Source organism: Labeo rohita, chromosome 16 (genome assembly GCF_022985175.1).
Source record: "Labeo rohita strain BAU-BD-2019 chromosome 16, IGBB_LRoh.1.0, whole genome shotgun sequence".
NCBI lineage: Eukaryota > Metazoa > Chordata > Actinopteri > Cypriniformes > Cyprinidae > Labeo > Labeo rohita.
The window spans coordinates 25078419-25100422 of record NC_066884.1 but is presented as its reverse complement, the minus strand read 5'-3'; the positions used below and the strand labels follow the sequence as shown (position 1 = coordinate 25100422).

The following is a 22004-nucleotide window of genomic DNA, read 5'->3' as shown; positions in this document are numbered from 1 at the left end:
GCAAACACAAAGCAACCGTTAAGAACACCCTAGCAGCCATCTAGAATACTCTACTAAGTAACTAGCCCATCCAGAACATCCAAGCAATCACCAACAGTAGTGTCCATCTAGAACATTTTAGCAAACATCTTGGAACCGACTGGAATACTGTAACAAACACCTAGCAACCATTTTTGAACATCCAAGCAATCACCTACAGTAGCATCCATCTAGAACCATAGATATGTATTTACATGTTAGTTGTTAGTGGCCATTTCTATCAGGGTTGCCAGGTTTTCACAACGAAACCTGCCCAATTGCTACTCAAAACTAGCCCAATCACAGGGTCCCCCGTTAAAAATTGTGTTTACCAAGGGTTCCCCTGGTAAATTCACATTTCAGGGGCTAAATATGACATTATTGGGGTGGATTTAACCCACAGAAACAGTGTTAAGGTACCCCAATTCTATGGGAAAACTGCAGACTTGGCAACACTGGTTTCTATGGGCTTGCCTTTCACTGTTATCAGGGTTGCCAGGTCTGTCAGTTAACCCCTTTCCTCCTTTCCCCTCCCTCAAAATCGCAATCCAGGAAGATTGCTTTAACCCATGGACTAAGAAATATCCTGCAACAACAATGTAAACGTAGCACTATTTCGTGCTCTTTAAATGGATAATTCACCCAAAAATGAAAATGACCACATGAATTACTCACACTCAAGCCATCCTAGGTGTATATGACTTTTTTCTTTCAAACAAATACTATTAGAGTAATATTTTAAAATGTCCTGGCTTCTCCAAACTTTATAATGGCAGTGAATAGGTGTTGAGATTTTGAAGTCCAGTAAAGTACACAAGAGACCAAGCGCTCCAGCAGATGACGTAGGGCGTAGACGTTGCATAAGCTCCTCCCACATTCTTCTTTACAAATCCTCGTTTTGTACTTCTATTCATAACCAGGATTTTGTTTTCTACGTTCATTTCAGTTTATAAAGTTTTAAAAATGGGTATTTTTTTTACACAAACACATCAGTTCACTTTTGAAGGCTATGTTAACCCCCCAGAGCCGTTTTATGATGGATGGATGCACTTTATTTGACTTCAAAATCTCAACACCCATTCCCTGCCATTATAAAGCTTGGAAAAGATAGATTATTTTTTAATATAACTCCGTTTTGTATTTGTCTGAAAGAAGAAATTCATATACACCAAGTAAGGAACAAACACTTTTGGTTCTTCATGAATCATCCTTCTCTATGGTTGTCACTTTGAATATAGCAATATCAGAGTGCTTTGTTGAGCACCTGACTTCCTGTTCTCCCTCGCTCATCAATCTCCATTAGTTTCACCCCACCACTGCAGTGCACGGCACCTCTGCACTGAGCGCTCTCAAACTGCTGAGGAAGGAGAGAGAGGAAGGGGGAGGAGAGAGATGGATATTGAGAGGAGGAGAAGAAGGAGGGGAAAAAGGCAGCCAGGAATAGCAGGTTGGACAGATGTGCAGAGTCAAGCTGGTGTTGCCATCCAAATCCCAGAAACACCGGTGAATAGGCACAAACGCTCCTGCAGGATCACTATGTAGAGCTTCAAAGCTGAAGATTGAGAATGCAGTGACTGCAGTGTTAAGGATCAACCTTAGCCGATGGTAAGACTCTGCAAAACACTGGGAATAGCATCTTTGTACCGAGCTTGATGACAATGGGAATGTCATCCAGACTGGATTTGCAACGGTTTAGTAACACTTGTCTGATTGCATTGCAGTGTGAGAAGAGCAGAGGGATGCTGTGAAGCCAAAGCATTTATTTCCAGCCGCTGTCGTTGTTTCCGCACCTTAGAAACATGTATGCCTTCTATTCTCTGCTGGTGTACATTTTCTACACCGTTTTCAAAAAGGAGGAGGAGGAGGCAGCGCTCGAGGGGGCGTGCGGAGAATCCCCGGAGGTATGTGTGGCCGCAGCAGACACGCCGATAGACATGCTAATATATGCATTCCCCATTGTCTGCATAAAATGTGTGCAGGTAGAAAAAAGGAATGATTTGATTTTTTTAAAAAAATATTAATTTGACATTTATTTAGGTAAAAAATAATTAAATGTTTATAAAATAAATTGAAATATTTATTAAAATAAAACATTTTTTATAAAATATTATATATTCTACATAACAGGCAATATAGAAACTAGTGGCAATTTCACTGAGGTGATAATTCGATAATGCACACATGCACAGTCACGTATCTTATGTCCTCACTGGTGGCTTTAACACCTTCCAATAATCACATTCGTCTTCCTCCGTAACTGACAGGAGCCTGGCCATGTTTCCATGGAAACAGAGAGCAAGGGGAAGGGTAGCCACACCCCCAGGTTGGGCAAAAGAGGGTGTGCAAGTCTAAGTGATTCCAGTAAGAATGTTTCCATAATGTTGTTTTGTTACATGATGTTCTAAATAAAATAAAGTGCTGCTTCATGTAATCGGTAGCAACCATTGCCTTTTAAATTGCAGGCAGCAGCAGTGATAGTGACGGGACGTCCCTTAGTGATGAAGATGATGAGTTTGATGAAGCTCATGGATTACCTGCCAAAACACCATTAACAGCTTTCCTGTCTTTTAAGCAAGAGGCAGAAAAGAGAAGAGCTACTAATTCTCCAGCAGAGCCAAACGAAAAGGTGAAGACCTTCTAACTACAAACACATTTGCCTCATTTCATAGTGGTGGTGATTTGGTGAAGTGGTTGTTTGCGATATTTGAATTGACCACTAAATCTATGTATTTAACTGGGCACACATTTTAGAATGCACAGTTTGTTCTGTGATTATGAATCATAACTCAAATTTTGTGGTTTGCTGAGAAGAGTGCTATTGTTTTTCAAAATAAGCAAATTTGATAAAGTCATAAAGTCATTAGACCTTAGTCAGGGTAGATGACATATTTAATTTTTCATTAATTAAAATGAGAACATTGAATGTATTGTACATCCCTTACAGCCTCATTTTCATTACCCAGAATTCCAATAAGGTGTTCTTATTTGGTGTCTTTGGATGGGTAACCACCAAGAAATGTTATTTTAGCATCAATATCACTGAGATTCTATTATAGTTTTAATTCTGTTATAGGTTGTTATAGTTTATAGTTTTTTAATTACATTTTTAAATATATTTTCTGTTTATATTTTAATTTTAATGTCTTAGCAATTGTATTATATATTTTTATTATTATTTTAAATTGTCTATATAGTTTTTATTATTTTATTTTAGTTTTTTAGTTTCAGTACATTGCCATTCAAAAGTTTAGGTGATCAAAATCAGTTTGGGATCAAAATTTGTAATGTTCATTAAGGCATTTTTATTTGATCAAAAATCCATAAAAGAACTGTAATATTGTGAAATATTATTTCAGTCTAAAATAACTGTTTTCTATGTGAATATATTTGAAAATGTCATTTATTTCTGTGATGTAAAGCTGAATTTTCATCAGCCATTACTCTAGTCTTCAGTGTCATATGATATTTCAGAAATCATTCTAACATGCTGATTTATTATCAATGTTGAACAGTTGCGCTGCAAATGTATATATATTTTAATATAAATATATGTTTTTATAGGATTCTGTAATAAATAAAACGTAAAAAGAACAGCATTTATTTAAAATATAAATCTTTTCTAACAATGTAAACTATCATTTAAAGGTTTGTGGTCAGTAAATTTTTATTCTTTCTTTCTTTGAAGGAAATTAAAACTTTTATTCAGCAAGGATGTGGTAAACTGATCAAAAGAATTATATTGTTAGAAAAGATTTCTATTTTGAATAAATGCTTTTTAACATTTTATTCATCAAAGAATCCTGAAAAAAAGAATCACAGGTTTCAAAAAATATTGAGCAGCACAACTGTTACCAGCATTGATAATAAAAGGAAAAAGGAAAACTAAGTAATGGCTGATGAAATTCAGCTTTGCATCACAGGAATAAATTACATTTTAAAATATATTAAAATAGAAGACCATTGTTATAACTGTAATAATATTTCACAATATTACTGTCTTTTCTGTATTTTTGATCAAGTAAATGCAGCCTTGATGAGCATAAGAGAATTCTTTAAAAAACATAAAAAATCTTACTGATCCCAAACTTTTGAATGGCAGTGTACACAAAGTTGAACTGAATGAAAATGAGAAATGTTGCCTGAAACAACCTGAAAATAAGTTTCATTGTTTTAAAATATTTTATGCCATATAGAAACATACTAAACAGCCCAGCATTGTGACGACAAAATTTGTACCAGTCTGGTATCTACTGTATCTACTGTAGTTGAACATGAAAATACAATTTATACTGTATATTGAATGTGTATTGTATCAACTGTGTATTTTCCAGGTCACAGAGTCTCCGTTGCTGTCTGTGATGTCACACCTCCTGAGTTTCCTGGAGCAATATTCCCACCTGCAACAGCTGCAGCAGCAGGCGGATCAGTACCGTCTGCAGCTGCGCAGACACCGCGTCCAGCACCGGCGGAAAATGAAGGCCCTGCGTGCCTCCTACCGCCAACGCCTCAGAGACAAGAACAGTGTGATTAACAGCCTGGAGGAAGTGATTGCTCAGCAACAGAGCCCATCGCCTGAAAATGAGGGTGAGACCTTTTGAACCTAACGAAATAACAGAATCTCAGTGTGAAGATTTTAGCTGTGAATAACAATGAGTTTAATATTAGATGATATTACCTCGATATTGATATGTTGGAGGATGCTAAATCTGTTACTGTACCTGCTGTTTGGTCTGAGGGTATCAGGCTTTGAATGAGAAGTCCACTTCCAGAACAACAATTTACAAATAATTTACTCACCCCCTTGTCATCCAAGATGTTCATGTCTTTCTGTTTTCAGTTGTACAGAAATTATGGTTTTTGAGGAAAACATTTCAGGATTTTTCTTCATATAATGGACTTAAATTGTGCCCCCAATTTTGAACTTCCAAAATGTAGTTTAAATGCAGCTTCAAAAGGCTCTAAACGATCCCAGCTGAGAAAGAAGGGTCTTATCTAGCGAAACGATCAGTCTTTTTTTTCTAAAAATAAAAATTTGTATACTTTTTAAGCACAAAAAGTGTAGCACAGGCTCTGAGATGCGCGTTCACAACACTACGTACTGTTGAATCACGTCAAAAGGTCACGCGGAACTACAGACCCAGTGTTTTAACAAAGTGCAAGTAAGTCAAAATCTGCAAAAACTACAAACGAATGAAAGTTGTAGGAGAAAATAAGATGGAGTTTTTTGCCATTCTCTACCTTTTGAGCTGGAGTAGACTTTACAAATAAAGTCTTTAAAAAAGTGTTTTTTTGGAATATATGTTATATATTTTTTGAAAATATCAGAAGAAGTTTATTATCAGGTCTGTTTTGTGAATCCAGCCCTAGGTGATGTAATTTTTGTTGTCATGTTTTTGTTGGGTTCTGAACCTTGTAGCTTGACGTCAGTGGTGAAAGACACAAGGACCCGTTCACATCATGTGGACAGCTAAAAATTGTACTTTAAATGAGAACACTGGAGAAAAGTGCTAAAAATAGCAGGCTGATGGTTTTAGAAACTGCATCTGGCAGTGACCTCAGAGCTACGTCGGGTATCTGGACTCTCTGGTGGTCTGTTTCTCCTCAGACATCACCAGATGTTTCTCTGTCAACTCTTACAACAGGTTTGCTGTCAGCCAGACTCACTATTAAATATTGTGGTTGTTTAAAGTGGATGTCTCTTGCACTAATTCAATGTCAGATGTACTTGTCTTTGTAGTTCAGTAGATGCACATGATCCTTAATGCCATCAGGATTACTGAGCTATATAAAGCCAAGAGGTGTTTTAAAGGAGGTCTAAGATACTGGCAAAAGCTTGTTTATCTTCATAGCAGTCATAGGCGCCGATCCCGGAAAACATGAGATAGTCTCCGTTCGTTTTAACCAATAAGACATGAATTTTAGGACTTTATTCTCATATTTATAGTTCATTTGGGGCAGTTTTTGGTGTTACGTTAATGGCAAAAGTCGAGAGTGCATTTTTGTAATACGAAAGGGCTCTCTTATATATATAGTGATCATGGCTCTGCGCTCGCTGAGATATTACATGTGTGCCCTCAAACTTTGTATACACGAATAAGTGCTTTTTGTAAACAGGGTTGGCACTGGCAGAAACATAAATTGGCGCCTATAATTGCAGTTGTGCATCTGGCCTCCCAGAAGTAGCAATTCGAAAACTCCAAACTCGTTGACAACTACACTGCTCAAAAAAATAAAGGGAACACTAAAATAACACATCCTAGATCTGAATGAATGAAATATTCGTATTAAATACTTTCTTTACATAGTTGAATGTGCTGACAACAAAATCACACAAAAATTATCAATGAAAATCAAATTTATTAACCCATGGAGGTCTGGATTTGGAGTCACACTCAAAATTGAAGTGGAAAAACACACTACAGGCTGATCCAACTTTGATGTAATGTCCTTAAAACAAGTCAAAATGAGGCTCAGGAGTGTGGGGCCTCCACGTGCCTGTATGACCTCCCTACAATGCCTGGGCATGCTCCTGATGAGGTGGCGGATGGTCTCCTGAGGGATCTCCTCCCAGACCTGGACTAAAGCATCCGCCAACTCCTGGACAGTCTGTGGTGCAACGTGGCGTTGGTGGATGGAGCGAGACATGATGTCCCAGATGTGCTAAATTGGATTCCGGTCTGGGGAACGGGCGGGCCAGTCCATAGCATCAATGCCTTCATCTTGCAGAAACTGCTGACACACTCCAGCCACATGAGGTCTAGCATTGTCTTAGGAGGAACCCAGGGCCAACCGCACCGGCATATGGTCTCACAAGGGGTCTGAGGATCTCATCTCGGTACCTAATGGCAGTCAGGCTACCTCTGGCGAGCACATGGAGGGCTGTGCAGCTCTCCAAAGAAATGCCACCCCACACCATTACTGACCCACTGCCAAACCTGTCATGCTGGAGGATGTTGCAGGCAGTAGAACGTTCTCCACGGCATCTCCAGACTCTGTCACGTCTGTCACGTCTGTCACATGCTCAGTGTGAACCTGCTTTCATCTGTGAAGAGCACAGGGCGCCAGTGGCGAATTTGCCAATCTTGGTGTTCTCTGGCAAATGCCAAACGTCCTGCACGGTGTTGGGCTGTAAGCACAACCCCCACCTGTGGACGTCGGGCCCTCATACCACTCTCATGGAGTCTGTTTCTGACCGTTTGAGCAGACACATGCACATTTGTGGCCTGCTGGAGGTCATTTTGCAGGGCTCTGGCAATGCTCCTCCTGTTCCTCCTTGCACAAAGGCGGAGGTAGCGGTCCTGCTGCTGGGTTGTTGCCCTCCTACGGCCTCCTTCACGTCTCCTAATGTACTGGCCTGTCTCCTGGTAGCGCCTCCATGCTCTGGACACTACGCTGACAGACACAGCAAACCTTCTTGCCACAGCTCGCATTGATGTGCCATCCTGGATGAGCTGCACTACCTGAGCCACTTGTGTGGGTTGTAGACTCTGTCTCATGCTACCACTAGAGTGAAAGCACCGCCAGCATTCAAAAGTGACCAAAACATCAGCCAGAAAGCATAGGAACTGAGAAGTGGTCTGTGGTCACCACCTGCAGAACCACTCCTTTATTGGGGGTGTCTTGCTAATTGCCTATAATTTCCACCTGTTGTCTGTTCCATTTGCACAACAGCATGTGAAATTGATTGTCAATCAGTGTTGCTTCCTAAGTGGGCAGTTTGATTTCACAGAAGTGTGATTGACTTGGAGTTACATTGTGTTGTTTAAGTGTTCCCTTTATTTTTTTGAGCAGTGTATTTTATGGCATTTTATGGCATGTATTAGCATCCACATCAAAAATGTTGTTTATTAGCCCTGCGTTCATGCTGTCTCCTGCTTTACAGGAGAAGTTTCAAGAACAAAAATTTGCAGATAATTTACTCAACCCCTTGTCATCCAAAATGTTCATGTCATTCTTCAGTCGTAAAGAAGTTATGCTTTTTGAGGAAAACATTTTAGGATTTCACTCCATATAGTGGACTTCTATGGTGCCCACGAGTTTGAACTTACAAAATGCTGTTTAAATGCAGCTTCAAAGAGCTCTAAAAGATCCCGGTCAAGGAATAAGGGTCTTATCTAGCAAAACGATTGGTTATGTTCTAAAAAAAAATGCAATTTATATATTTTTAACCTCAAATGCTCATCTTGTCTAGCTTTGCATGAACTGTGTGTATTCCAGTTCAAGACAGTTAGGGTATGTCGAAAAACTCCCATCTTATTTTCTTCTCCAACTTCAAAATTGTCCTACATTGCTGTTTTTCCGTTTTTGTAAAGGGCGTTTGATCTTCTTTGCACGTTCACTTTGTAAACACTGGATCGGTACTTCTGCAGTGATGTAGGACAGTTTTGGAGTTTTGAGACAATGAGATGGGAGTTTTTCGACATACCCTAACTGTCTTGAACCGGGAAAATAATCTGTAAAAATAATATCCCCTTTTTCAATTCGTGTGCCGTCACACCGACAGAGGCCCCTCCCACGATGGTTGATTGACATGAGCGTCTTACCTCAGATCAGCTGTAACAGTCCAACCTCCATGTTTTGATGCCGGAGCAGGGATGTAAGTTAGACAAGAATATCTCCGATTGAGCGATTGAGGTGTTGTGTTGCTGGATGTAATAATGAACATAGTGGTCGTCATTTTCTCCCGACATCTGAGCCGCTGAAGATGCAGTGGATTACATTTGTTTGTAAAAGGAAAGCGGATCCCGATCTAACGTTACATAAATCTGCCTATGCTCCTGCAAATCATTCGTGATTCAGCTTCACTTGCAGCAAAAGTGAGTATAAGTTTTTTTTATGAATCTTTGCGATCGCCTTTTACTAATAACGTGCTAGTTAGCAAGTTTAGCGGCTAAACGCAGCTAAATGCGGCTAAAGTAAACAGGCTCGTCTCTCCACAGAGAGAAGAGAGGGGCGGGGCGAGCAGAGCTCATTTAATTTAAAGGAACAATCCCTCAGAATGGGTTGATTTTTGCAGAGCTCATTTTGGAAGGTAAAAAGGGTGTTGTTTTACCCAACCATTGAGAATTTTTAACCAAAGTATATTATAGACTTTTCATTAAGACCCTAAAGAATCATATCAACTTGTGGAAAATGGGCAACCGATGACCCCTTTAAATGCCCAGCCTCTTTAAAATCAGACTGATTTTGATTGCCTCTCAGTGTTTTCGTCAAACCTTTGCTCTCATTTCCTCCTCATACTTTTGAGTTCTGCATAATTATATCATGATAAACCCTTCACTAGCAATTATCCTCAGCTGTGACTTGAGAGGAAGCTGGTAGAGAAAATAGCCCGTTTAATGGTTTTAAAATCTCTCCCAAAAAAAATAAAAATAATCATGCACTGGTAAAATATCTAGTATTTTATAATGAAATATATTAAAAACTGAATATAAATGTTGTTTGCAAAAACTGTTTTTTCATCAACGGAGAAAGACTACACAACCATACGGTGTATTGTTATCTTACATCAGGGCTAACTGGGCTATCCTAAAACCAGAAACCTTGCCGATTTTGTCATGATACTCACATATCTGCAGATATTTGTCCATTAGCCACTTGAAACACAGATTTGATTCATGTTAATCAGATGGCTTAATGTCATATGGGAATGCATGTGTTTGTTGCTCCTGACAGCTCAATATTTTTTATTAGCCATGTAGTAAAAATACCCATCTGCACGGCTGGCACATGTCTGCATGCTCTTGGCTTGTTTCTCTGTGGCTCACAGAGATGAATAAAACATTGTGAGAGCTGCTTCTCTTACAAATGCAAGTGCACTTACAAACACTAGCAGAGCTGAACTTCAATTGAGCTGAAATTTGTGTTCAGCAGAAGAAACTGTAACAAGAAAGAGACTCATGAACCTACAGTAGCACAGCTAGGAAATTGGTGCTGGTTATTTGCAATCAGTTATGAAGTTTAATGTTTACTGTACAAATTATTTGACAACAGAAATCAATCAGAATCGAGTAGAAGGTTGTATAATATTTATTTAGCATTTTATGCTTGAGGCTGTTCCTCCATCACGTTTGTTCGACATCACGTTTGCAGTGGCGTCCCCGTGAGCGAGTATCCATTCATCCTTCCCACCAATCCACTCGTTCCCACTGAGAGACTGACAGTGCAGATCTGATGCCGCCTCCTTCAGTAATTAGTACACAGCACAGGAAGGGACTGAATCTCTGACTCGGCATATCAATAATTAACGGCGGGAATCTAAATAAAATGTTGCAGAGCAGTTAGGCTGCCAGGCACGTTGCATGGGTCTTTGAGTTCAAAACTCGGGTTATTGAGGTTGGCTAAACGCAAGGTTTAATTGAAAGCAAACGACTGGAATAAATTGAAATAAAATTAATGTGAATAGCAAAGGAGTCAGATGAAAAATGTTTTCATTTACATTAAATTCTTGGGCTTTGATTTTATATCTTGGCAAACCCAAGAACAGCTTGCACAACTCTAGATGAGAAACGTGATATTACTAGGCAGTTTTCCTCAAGAGTTTACAACGTTTTACAACTTCAGTTTTCCAATTTTCTTTGTGATGTCGTTATAAAGTAGGATCCTGGGTAATCTACATAAAACACATTCATAAAACACTAAAAATGTGGGTATTTAGGGGTTCAAGCACGTAGCACTGAAACTCTATTGTAGTTGTTAGAATTGTTATGGATCAACAATATCCATGTAAAACTGATTGTGCAGACCAAACCGTAAGTCATAGAGACTTGAAACTTGGAGGGATGGTAGTACTCACACTGCCGACAATGTGACCAAGGCTTGCCCCAATCAGCCTGACGGGGGCTCTACAATGATGAAAAGTATGAAATCGCTCATAACTCCTAATCCATCAGTCACAGGCTCAAGTGTCTTATGTCACTGGAATTCTTGGCTGATGCTAGACACAGTTCATGCCTTAGATTTGATCATGAGCCTGGCGAAATTTTTGGAAAAATCTACTTTTGCGAACAAGTCCTAGGCTTTTCGCCCGATCAGAACCAAACCAGTGCAGAAAGATTCTCTAGAGAGTGAATATCGTGGAAAAAAATCGTAGAGCTTGGCAAATTGATGGCGCTATAAGGGGGAAAAAAATCCATAAAATTCACTATAACTGCGCAACCATTTGTCCTATCAACATGGTCCTACAAGTGGACATCTGCGTATCTCAAAAAACATTGGCCAACAAATTTTGAGCACCTGTTAGACACAGTATAATTTTACATATAAATTTAGGTAATAGAGGCCGATTTTTCAGAGGCTTAAATGATTGTATGTTGCACGGCTTTTCGCATATACGTGCGATGTTCGCATCATTATGATAGAACTCTTCATTCCGGACAACTTTGCCTTTAGAACCACTGCTGTAAATCCAATCATTTGTTAAATGATTGAGATGTAAAATAAATAAATAAATAACAACTACTTTTGCAAACTAGTCCTAAAAAAACACTGCAGTACAACTCTCTGGACTCTCTAGGCCAATAATTATTTAAAAAAAAAAATTAAATTTACTCTTTGGGAAGTTATGATGGGGTCATTTAGAAAAGGGGCCTGTCCAAATTGACCCAACATCCTATAAAGCCTAAAGGAAAACTCAAAACTTCATGAAACCTGCTGAGCACATGCGACAGGCGATTCTAAAGAAGCATGCAAAAATTTAAGGGGATAGGACAACAGCTCTGTAAAAATAATATCCTCTTTTTCAATTCGTGTGCCGTCACACCGACAGAGGCCCCTCCCACGATGGTTGATTGACATGAGCGTCTTACCTCAGATCAGCTGTAACAGTCCAACCTCCATGTTTTGATGCCGGAGCAGGGATGTAAGTTAGACAAGAATATCTCCGATTGAGCGATTGAGGTGTTGTGTTGCTGGATGTAATAATAAACATAGTGGTCGTCATTTTCTCGCGACATCTGAGCTGACAACAGCTGGCACTATAACAGTCATAAACATTTAAAAAACATATTTTGGCAAATAACCTGGATTTGCTAAAAAATGCTTTTTTAATCATTGACTTAGGTGGGTACAGCCTTGCTAAATAATATGCAATGTCTTTTTCCTTATATGCTTAAATGCCTTAAGCGCTTGAACCCCGGTAATCGCTGCTTGCAGCTACATTTGTTCTTATCTTTCATATTTAAGCCCTTTTGTGTGTTCAGAGCCACTATAATTTGGAAAATCTGTAAATCAACTGAGATATCAATAAATCAGTTAAACAGTCAATTGTTCATGTTAATAAAAAGATACAAGTCTGCAATTTGATTATTAAGAAAATTAAAAACAACCAATTTTAACAATCAATTAAAAACAGAACAACTGGAAAAAACTATATTTACTTTATAAGTGGTGAAAAAATAATAATAAACTATAGGATATTTATTTATGCAGTTATGACGTGCTTAATAATTGCATTTTCAAATTATCTATTGCTTTTTTCTTCTATTTATGACCATTTTATTGATGTAATTGATCAGGTAAGTTAAAGCCAGTATGAATTAAATAATTTTGGTTGCTTTCATTTGAGGTTTTGATTAATTTCTTGTTTATCTGTGTTTTATCTAAAATCAAATACCATTTAATTTAATATCTAATTATTATTTAATATCAAAATTATTTATAATTTAACTACACTTGTCATTAAATTGTCATTGTTCAGTTCTTTCATCTAATTTTGTCATTTTATTTATCAAGAGTTTTGTCAATTGATTTATTGATATCTCATTGATTACTGAGTAACGCAATATTTATACACTTACATTTTAGGGCAGGATGTGGTAATACTGTAATTTCTTACCATTTTTATTTTTTACACAAAGGCTGTAAATCAAGTAAAACCAATGATCACTCATTTCAATTCAATGACCTATATAACCATTTAATTCAGTATGTTATTTGCTGTTTCTTTGTCATTTGTTGTGAAGTTTACTAGCAATTTCTGAGTAAAATAGTTTGAAAGCCATTTTTTTCAGTGTACTTTTAAAATTCCACTCTAAACATCTATGACATGTTTGTGTGTGTAGGTGACTGCATGCTTCCTGCAGCATCTCCAGTTGGACTGCATAAGCTGGTTCAGTCTCTATGCGGGCTGCAAGTAGAGAAGAGTCAGCTGAGAGGAGAGCTGCGATTGCTTCATTCCCAGCTTGAGCAGAGAGAACGAGATCGCCATACTAATGTGCAAGCTTTCCAACAGCAGGTGCTGAACATTATATTTTCCCTCACTGATTCTATCTGTTCATCTGCTCATTCAACCCACTGCATTTATTAATCAGTCAACTATTGACGCAATCATTGTTTTCGATATCACATCTCTACATATTCCTCTCTGTCTACCCCACTAATGATCCTGAAAGTATTTTGGGTTTTCAAAATCAGGTATTAAACTCTGTTGTACTCTGTTGACACATTTAATCCATTCATCTGACATTCAGTTTCATCTCCTTCACCCATTTTTCTTGCCAGACTTGCTAAGCTGACAGCATTGATTTTGTCCCTGTAGATTGATGAGCTGAAGAGCTGTATTGAAGAAAGAGAAGAGGAACTGTCCAAACTCAGAGTTGCATCGGTAAGCTTTTAAAAGAAGAATCTGTTCCAGTGCTCTGCGTTTAAAACTGAGCGCATTAAAAACCAGGCCAGACAAAATGATTCATGACCAACAGTTTATCTGGGTTGTTTCATCAGATACTTGTTTCCAGGTCAGCTGTGACTTTTTTGGTGTGTGTGTTTTTTACCAGGGAGTAACAGATTCAGAAAAACGAGTGCTTTGCTTATCAGCAGAGAACGAAAGTTTGAAACACAGCCTTACAGTGACACAAGGTCTTCTGCAGCAGCTGTCAGTCATCCCATCCCAGTCCAGCTCCGTGCTTATTAAGGTAATACTGTCTTTTAATGCATATACTGTAAATCTCGGACATCAAAACTCCTGTGACACCAGTAATGCTGGGAATTCGGTAGAAATATTGTTCAGTTTGAAATTCTTTGTCTAGAGAAATGTGTTTAGTTCAGAGAACATTTGGGGGAATTCTCTTAGTTTATTATGGCTTTTCCTAGTTTTGTGACTCAGAAGGGAGTCTACGAAGATTCACATTTTTTTTCAAATATTATTTTTGGTATATGGAGTTTGGCATGTTCCATACAGATTTACAGAAGAAATGTGCAAATTAGTCTACTGTTTTATCCTAGGAAAATGAGAACCTGCGCAGTCGCGTTCTGCAGCTGGAGAGTTCACTGCAGCAGCGGGCAGAGCAGCTGTCACGTTTGGAGCACCAGAGGGAGCAAAGCGATTGGAGAAAAGCAGAAGAGCTCAGGAGTAGAGAGGAGAGGGTGAGAGAGCTGCAGCTCGAATTGGACAAAGAACGCAACAAGGAGCCTGTGGTTAAAGTAAGAAAAAGGCAAGAATATGAAAATAAACCCTTAAAAAAAAGACCCAACAAATATAATAAAATTAACTTTTATTCTTATAGTATGTTACCCAAACTGTGGAGGTAGAGTCACCTGCAACTCTACGCCAGCTATCTGAAGCCAGACAACAGAATGAACAGCTTTCTGGGAAGCTAAGCAATCAGAGAGAACGATGCCGACAGTTGGAGGAGAACATCCGGCATTCAGATGAAGTCAGCTGCAATTTGCAACACAAGGTTTTTAAGCTTCATCCATTTTTTTTTTTTTTTAAGTGTTCGTACATACAGTAAAACTCCTGCTAAAGAACTCAACAACCTTTGTTGTTTGGATCTCAGATACAAAACTCATGAATTATACAGTGGAAACTTTTTGAATTTGAAGATCAGGGTAAATTTAACTTATTTTGTCTTCTGGGAAACTTGTAAGTATCTTCTGTACCTTCTGAAGGGTAGTAGTAAATGAAAAAAATAAATGATATTTAGGCAAAATAAGAAAAATGCACACATCTTCATTCTGTTCAAAAGTTTTCACTCCCCAGCTCTTAATGCATTGTGTTTCGTTCTGGAGCATCAGTGAGTGTTTGAACGTTCTGTAATAGTTGCATACAAGTTCCTCAGTTGTTCTCAGTGTGAAAAGATGAATCTCTAACTACAGTCATTGTTGGAAAGAGTTCAAATACACAAAAAATGCTGAAAAACCAAATAATTTGTGGGACCTGAAGGATTTTTCTGAGCAACAGCAGGCAGTTTAATTGATCAGGACAAAAAAGGGACCCGTGAACAACTATCACTAACACTTTGGATCATTCAAGTAACAACACAGTATTAAGAATCAAGTGTATGTAAACTTCTGAAACATTTTTATAAATTCAGCTATTATTTTCTATTGTGGACTTAAACGTCTTAAATGTAAAATATTTTATTCAGATCAGTACCAAATTAAAAATAACAACCATTTAACAAGTATTTTGTATGATCTCACGCAAACATTTTGGTTAAATAATTAACATTTTGCAGATTCTGCAAGGTGTATGTAAACTTTTGACTTCAACTGTAAATCTAATGGCTCCACAGATCGCTGCATATGAAAGGGAGATTGGGACATTAAGGGAGGAGCTGCTGAAGGAGATCGGACATCTTGAAGAAAAGAAAGAAGCGGCTGTAAAAGCGGCAGCTAACTGCTCTCAGGAGCATCTCCAGAGCCTGCAGGATCAGTTCACGAGTGAGTTTACTGCATATATACTACAAATTTTTGGTTCATGTCTGTTTTTTAAAAGAACAGATAATACTAAAATGAAAATTTCTCACTCTGAGGCCACCCGAGATGTAGATGAATGCATCTTAAAGTATTAGTTCACTCCTGAAATAACATTTCCTGTTAATTTACTCACCTCCCATGTCATCCAAGATGTTTTCAGTCGAAAAAGAAATTAAGGTTTTTGAGGAAAACGTTCCAGGATTTCCCCATATAGTGGACTTCAGTGGGGATCAACTGGTTGAAGGTCCAAATTGTTTCAATGCAGCTTCAAAGTGCTCTACACGATCCCAGCCAAGGAATAATGGTGTTATCTAGTGAAACAATCAGCCTTTTTCTTTAAAAAAATGTATATACTTTTTAATCTTAACTTAAAATGGTTGTAGCTCTGTGATGTGCATATACAACTTCACGCATTACGTTGGAAAGTAGGGTAGGGTAGGGCGAAAAACTCTAATTTTCTCCGCCAATTTCAAAATCATCCGACATCATTATTTTACCTTTTTTGTAAAAGGCACTTGACTTTCTTTGTATGTAAACACTGGGTCGGACCTTTCCAACATGACAACGTAATGAGCATTTTTGTTTAAAAAGTATATACATTTTATTTATTTCGAAAATGACTGAACGTTTTACTAGATAAGACCCTTATTTCTTGGCTGTGATCGTGTAGAGCCCTTTGAAGCTGCACTGAAACTGCATTTTGGACTTTTTAACCCATTGGTCCCCATTGAAGTTCACTATATGGTGAAAAATCCTGGAATGTTTTCCTCAAAAACCTTGATTTCTTTTCATCTTAGATGGCATAGGAGTAAATTATCAGGACTTTTTTCATTTTGGAGTGAATTAATTCTTTAAATACAAAAATGTATTCCGCTTAGTCCATGTTTATGTGTAATTTCCAGCCCTCCAGAAGCGTCTGAGCGCTCTCCCTCCCACATTACGCACCATGAAGGCCGATTATGCCAGCCTTCGCAGCCAGGTCCGTAACTTTTCCGACTTCTATGGAACAGCTATCAAAGAAGCCAAGAAACAGGTAAGTAATCATCTACTGCTGCACAAACTTGTACTACATGTAGTTGTTATAGGCTGTTAACTATGAATCATTTTTTAATATTACAACAGATTATGGCAGCTTTAAATGAGATGTCAGAGGCCAACAAAGACCTTTTGGAAAAATACAGAAAAGAGGTAGCTCTCCGCAGGAAGTACCACGAGCAGCTGGTTGAGCTTAAAGGTAGGCCGTATTCACCATTTTTTATATTTTTGTCTAAATCACAAAAACTAAAACAAGTTTCTTAATTTCACCAGGTAATATCCGTGTGCTGTGCCGTGTAAAGCCAGTACTGAAGGAAGATCAGCATGAGGAAGGCCAAGCGATAGTGGTGACAACAGATCCAAATAACGAATCTGCACTCACAGTCTTAAGCAAAGGAAAGGCCAAAAACTTTGAACTGGACAAAGTCTTTCACCCTCAGGCCACTCAAGAAGAGGTAAGTAGGGTAAAAGTCACATTCACATGAAAAACTGCCTTGCTATCATCAGATTGCTCTTTTTCATGGCTGACTCTAACTGTTTTGATATGTATTTTGACCATTCTGGGTTTTTATCTCTCAGGTGTTCCAGGAAATTGAGCCACTCATCACATCCTGTATAGATGGATATCATGTTTGCATCTTTGCTTATGGCCAGACAGGATCTGGCAAGACCTATACTATGGAGGTAACATATAGGGAGCTGTAACTATATACCTGTCATAACACACAGCTTCAGTTTCATACTTTTGACCCAGATGATCTGTTTCCATTAATTATTCAACAAGACTGTCAGGTCTCATTAACCATCCGTGTCCACGCAGGGTACTGTTGAGAACCCTGGCATCAACCAACGAGCCCTGAAACACCTGTTCAATGAGATTGAGGAAAGAAAAGACATGTGGACATACACCGTCAGTGTCAGCTCAGTGGAAATTTACAACGAGGTCCTGAGGTATTGCATTTTACCTCATTATCATGCCAAAATCTACGGTGGTTTCCATCTACAACCTTTTTGAATGTCAAATAAATTGTTGGGAATTTAAAAAATATATATATACAGTAGTCAACATTTGAAGTGGATCAAAAAAGTTCATCAAAATTGTCCTAAGACAAGAACGGGTATTGTTTTGGTTTTAGGACAACTTTGATGAAAGGTTTTGATCCACTTCAAATGTTGACTACTGTATATATATATATATATATATAATGTTAGAAGCGTCTAAGTAAAGTAAGCTCTTGGATCATGAAGTAACCTGTCATTCAATTGAAGTTCATGAGAAACTTGAAACAAATAATTCACCCGAAAATGAACGTTCTGTCATAAATTACTCGCACTCATGTTGTTTCAAACTCAAATTTGCATTAATCTTCAGAACACTGATAAAGATATTTTATGACCCATCAGAGATTCTGTCTTTTTCATTGAAAGTCTATTCCACAAAACATTGATACTTCAGTTCTTAAATATGAATCAAGTGATTTAATTAAAAATCTTTTGAAGAGACATGATGGCTTTTTATTATGGACAGATTTAATCTAGGCTTGCTGTGCAAGAACAAACCTTACTGGCAAACACATCCTCCCTTTTCTTTTAATGAACTTTTTGATGTCTCAAAGTTTTGGTTTATTGACAGGGTTTTCATTTTTGGGTGAACTAACCCTATTATTACAATCATTAATATTATTTACAAATAAATCATTAACATTTTTTGATTGTTTACATCAGAGATCTGCTCAGTAAGGATGGAGAGAAACTTGACATCAAGATCAACCCTGATGGGACGGGTCAGCTCCATGTGCCAGGACTCAGGGTCATGGAAGTCAAAAGCTTCCAGCATATCAAGAAAGTAAGTCCCCAAGAAAGAGTGTCACCTGTCAAAATAATGCTGACTATACAAAACCTATACTCTCCAATCATCTGTTTTTTGCAGATTTTGGCCATTGCTCGAAAAAACAGGATTACATTTGGAACACAGATGAACCAGCATAGCTCTCGATCTCATGCTTTGCTCACTGTGACTGTGCTGGGCACAGACCTCGCCAGTGGAGCCAAAACCACCGGTCAGTGCCAGTGATTCTGGATCTTTAGATTGCTTGAGTTGTGCAAGAGTTTTCATCGCTATCCTTGAATGACCAAAATCCCTGAACTCTCCTTTGCAGGCAAGCTGAATCTCGTGGATCTGGCTGGTTCTGAGAGGGTTTGGAAGTCTGGGGCAGAGGGAGAGAGACTGAAGGAAGCCCAGAATATCAACCGCTCACTGTTGGCTCTAGGAGATGTGATCCAGGCCTTGAAGGCCCACCAGACTCACATACCCTTCAGGAACTCACGACTCACCTACCTGCTGCAAGACTCACTGGGAAAAGGCAACAAAACCGCCATGGTTGTTCAGGTACAAGGATTCATCAAGACTCACTAGCCAAATTTAACAACGTAACACTTAATGGGTTTGTTCACCCAAAAACTGTCATTAATTACTCACCCTCATGTCGTTACAATTAGGGATGCGTGGTATAACTACAAAAAAACATTTTAGTTTTGGTCACATAATATATGCACTTGCATTTCAAACAATCAAATATTAATTGAATCTGAATGAAGCAAGAGTTTTGCTATATTAATTTTAGTACCAATAATATGGAGGGAATGTTTCTGCCACGCCGCCGACCACTAATATGAAGCAGCCGAGAGAGAGATTTATATTTAATTCTTTTTATTTGGCTGTCTGAGTCTGAAATCTGAAAACAATCAGAAAGAAAGAAAGATAATAATGTGATTTTGAATACTGAACAGTATTGCAGCACTTATTAATCTAGGTCAAAAATATTTATAAATGATAAATGAACTAATACATGTTTAGTATGTTAACATTACTTACTAAATTGTTTTCAGTTAACTTTTTTTTTTAATCTTTTAAAGCTGGTTGTTTGTCACTATGGTATTGTTTTAATACCATAGTTCCAATCTTTTAAGACCTTTGTTCATCTTCAGAACTCAAATTAAGATATTTTTGATGAAATCTGAGAGCTTTTGACCCTACATAGCAACGCAACTACCATGTTCAAGACCCAGAAAGGTAGTAATTATATAGATCAGTGCTATAAATGCCTCAAAACTCTTACCTTGCCATTGAACCTTGTTAACTTTGGCAAAGTTCTTGAACAATCTACATGTAACATTAGTCAATGGGAATGTTATCCAAGACTGAGATGGATCACAGCATTAAAGTAGTAGTCCACTTCCAAAACAAAGATTCACATATAATGTACTCACCCACCTTGTCATCCAAGATGTTCATGTCTTTCTTTCTTTAGTCATAAGAAATTGTTTTTTGAGGAAAACATTTGACCATTTTTCTCCATATAGTGGACTGATATGGTGCCCCGATTTTGAATTTCCAAAATTCAGTTTAAATGCGTCTTCAAACGATCCCAAATGTTTGTTAACCCAGCCAAGAAAGAAGGGTCTTATCTAGTGCAATGATCGGTTATTTTCATAAAAATAATACAATTTATATACTTTTTAATGTCAAACGCTCATCTTATCTTACTCTGCCTGGACTGTTTTTTCCGGTTCATGACAGTTAGGGTATGTCGAAAAAGTCCCATCTCATGTTCTCCCTCAACTTCAAAATCACCCTATATTGCTGTTTTACCTTTTTTGTTAAGGGTGTTTGATCTTCTTTGCATGTTCACTTTGCAAAAACTGGGTCGGTACTTCTGCAATGATGTAGGATGATTTTGAAAAGATTTTTGAAGTTGAGGGAGAAAATACGATTGGAATTTTTTCGACATAGCCTAACTGTCTTGAGGCAGAATACACAGAGTTCAGGCAGAGCAAGACAAGAGGAGCGTTTGAGATTAAAAAGTATTTAAACTGTATTTTTTTAATGAAAATAACCGATCGTTTCGCTAGACAAGACCCTTCCTCCTTGGCTGGGATCATTTACAACCACATTTGGGATCGTTTGAAGCCGCATTTAAACTGCATTTTAAAAAGGTTCAAAACCAGGGCACCATATCAGTCCATTATATGAAAAAATATTGTTCTCAATAAACAATTTCTTTAAGACTGAAGAAAGACATGAACATCTTGGATGACAAGGGGGTGAGTACATTATATGTGAATCTTTGTTTTGGAAGTGGACTTCTCCTTTAAACCTCCTACATAGTAATGTAAAATTTTAAATAAAACCACTGAACAACAATGCTCATGTAAAAATAATTTGTCTTCTTTAGGTTTCTTCTCTCGAGAGCAATGTTGGAGAAACCCTGTGCTCCCTAAAGTTTGCTCAGCGAGTGTGTAAGGTGGAGCTGGGCCCTGCTGCACGAAAAATCGAGACGGGCGGACATAACGAAAGCAAAAATTAATGCATACCATCAACCCTCACAAGTAAACACAGGACCAGAAATGGCATCAAATCAAGTGTAGATGGACAAGCCTTGCACTTTTCCAAACCTACTCAAGGGCTACAGTTCTGGAACATCTGTGATGCCATAAAAGTTCCAGTTTCTTCCTGCTAGCTAGCAATGGCTTTCTCCACCAGCTGATCTGCATGTCAATGTTCACTAACACCAATATCAAGACAAGCTCTCACTATAAATTCAAGATATCACAGAAAAATCTCCACAGAGAAGACCGGTGAGGATATTTTAGTCAATCTTGTTGTGGAGTCACGACATAAGAAGCCACAGTATCCTAATTGTGTAATGCTTGAAGTTTCTATTGATATTTACTCAAAAACCTTGAAATTATTTGGTATATGTAGTTTAGTTTTGTGTATGGTTGGTGTGGACTTTCATGATTGTTATGTGTGTAGAACCAGCCAATCTGTTTAAGTGCAGAGGATGTGAGTTCAGCCAAATTGCACGAGATCAGCTTTTGCTGATTTTATTTCTCTGACGGAGGTGGTAGCTTAGCGTTTCAAGATCCAGGCTAATAACCGAAAGGTCACATTTTCACCCCCTGAAATGGTGATTCATGAACTGGATGGTTCTTGAGTTATTTGACAGCACCACTCTGTCACTGAAGGAGGAAATAAAGCCAGGATTTGGATAAGAAACCATCTGCTAAAGATAAGAAGGAATGTATCTATACTTCATATTATGTGCAATAGCACCTCTTAGTGGTGAGCATCTCATTTTTTGGTTTTGGCCCAGTTGAGAGTGACCACAAAGAACAAAATGCTACTCTTAAACATTAATATATACTTTCATTATTATATCGTAATAAACGTACAACATATCAATATCAGTATA

The 22004-nt window shown here is 38.0% G+C and overlaps 1 protein-coding gene across 1 annotated transcript; it reads left to right on the top strand.

Moving 5' to 3' along the window:
- Positions 1-1124: 1124 nt before the first annotated feature.
- si:ch211-257p13.3 (kinesin-like protein KIFC3) lies at positions 1125-22001 on the top strand. Its single transcript, XM_051132024.1, has 20 exons — positions 1125-1623; positions 1740-1919; positions 2283-2379; positions 2481-2644; positions 4350-4602; positions 13080-13252; positions 13556-13621; positions 13791-13928; positions 14239-14436; positions 14520-14693; positions 15531-15678; positions 16617-16747; positions 16837-16948; positions 17023-17204; positions 17329-17433; positions 17570-17700; positions 18475-18595; positions 18680-18809; positions 18909-19138; positions 20985-22001. The coding sequence occupies exons 2-20, from the start codon at positions 1818-1820 to the stop codon at positions 21114-21116; spliced, it is 2787 nt and encodes a 928-aa protein (XP_050987981.1). The 5' UTR covers positions 1125-1623; positions 1740-1817; the 3' UTR covers positions 21117-22001.
- The last annotated feature ends 3 nt before the right edge of the window (positions 22002-22004 follow it).

Coding starts and splice junctions, on each gene's coding strand:
- si:ch211-257p13.3 (XM_051132024.1), top strand. CDS start 1,818: ATGTATGCCTTCTATTCTCTGCTGGTGTACATTTTCTACACCGTTTTC. Junction 4,603..13,079: donor CCCATCGCCTGAAAATGAGG/GTGAGACCTTTT, acceptor TTGTGTGTGTAG/GTGACTGCATGCTTCCTGCA. Junction 18,810..18,908: donor CAGTGGAGCCAAAACCACCG/GTCAGTGCCAGT, acceptor TCTCCTTTGCAG/GCAAGCTGAATCTCGTGGAT.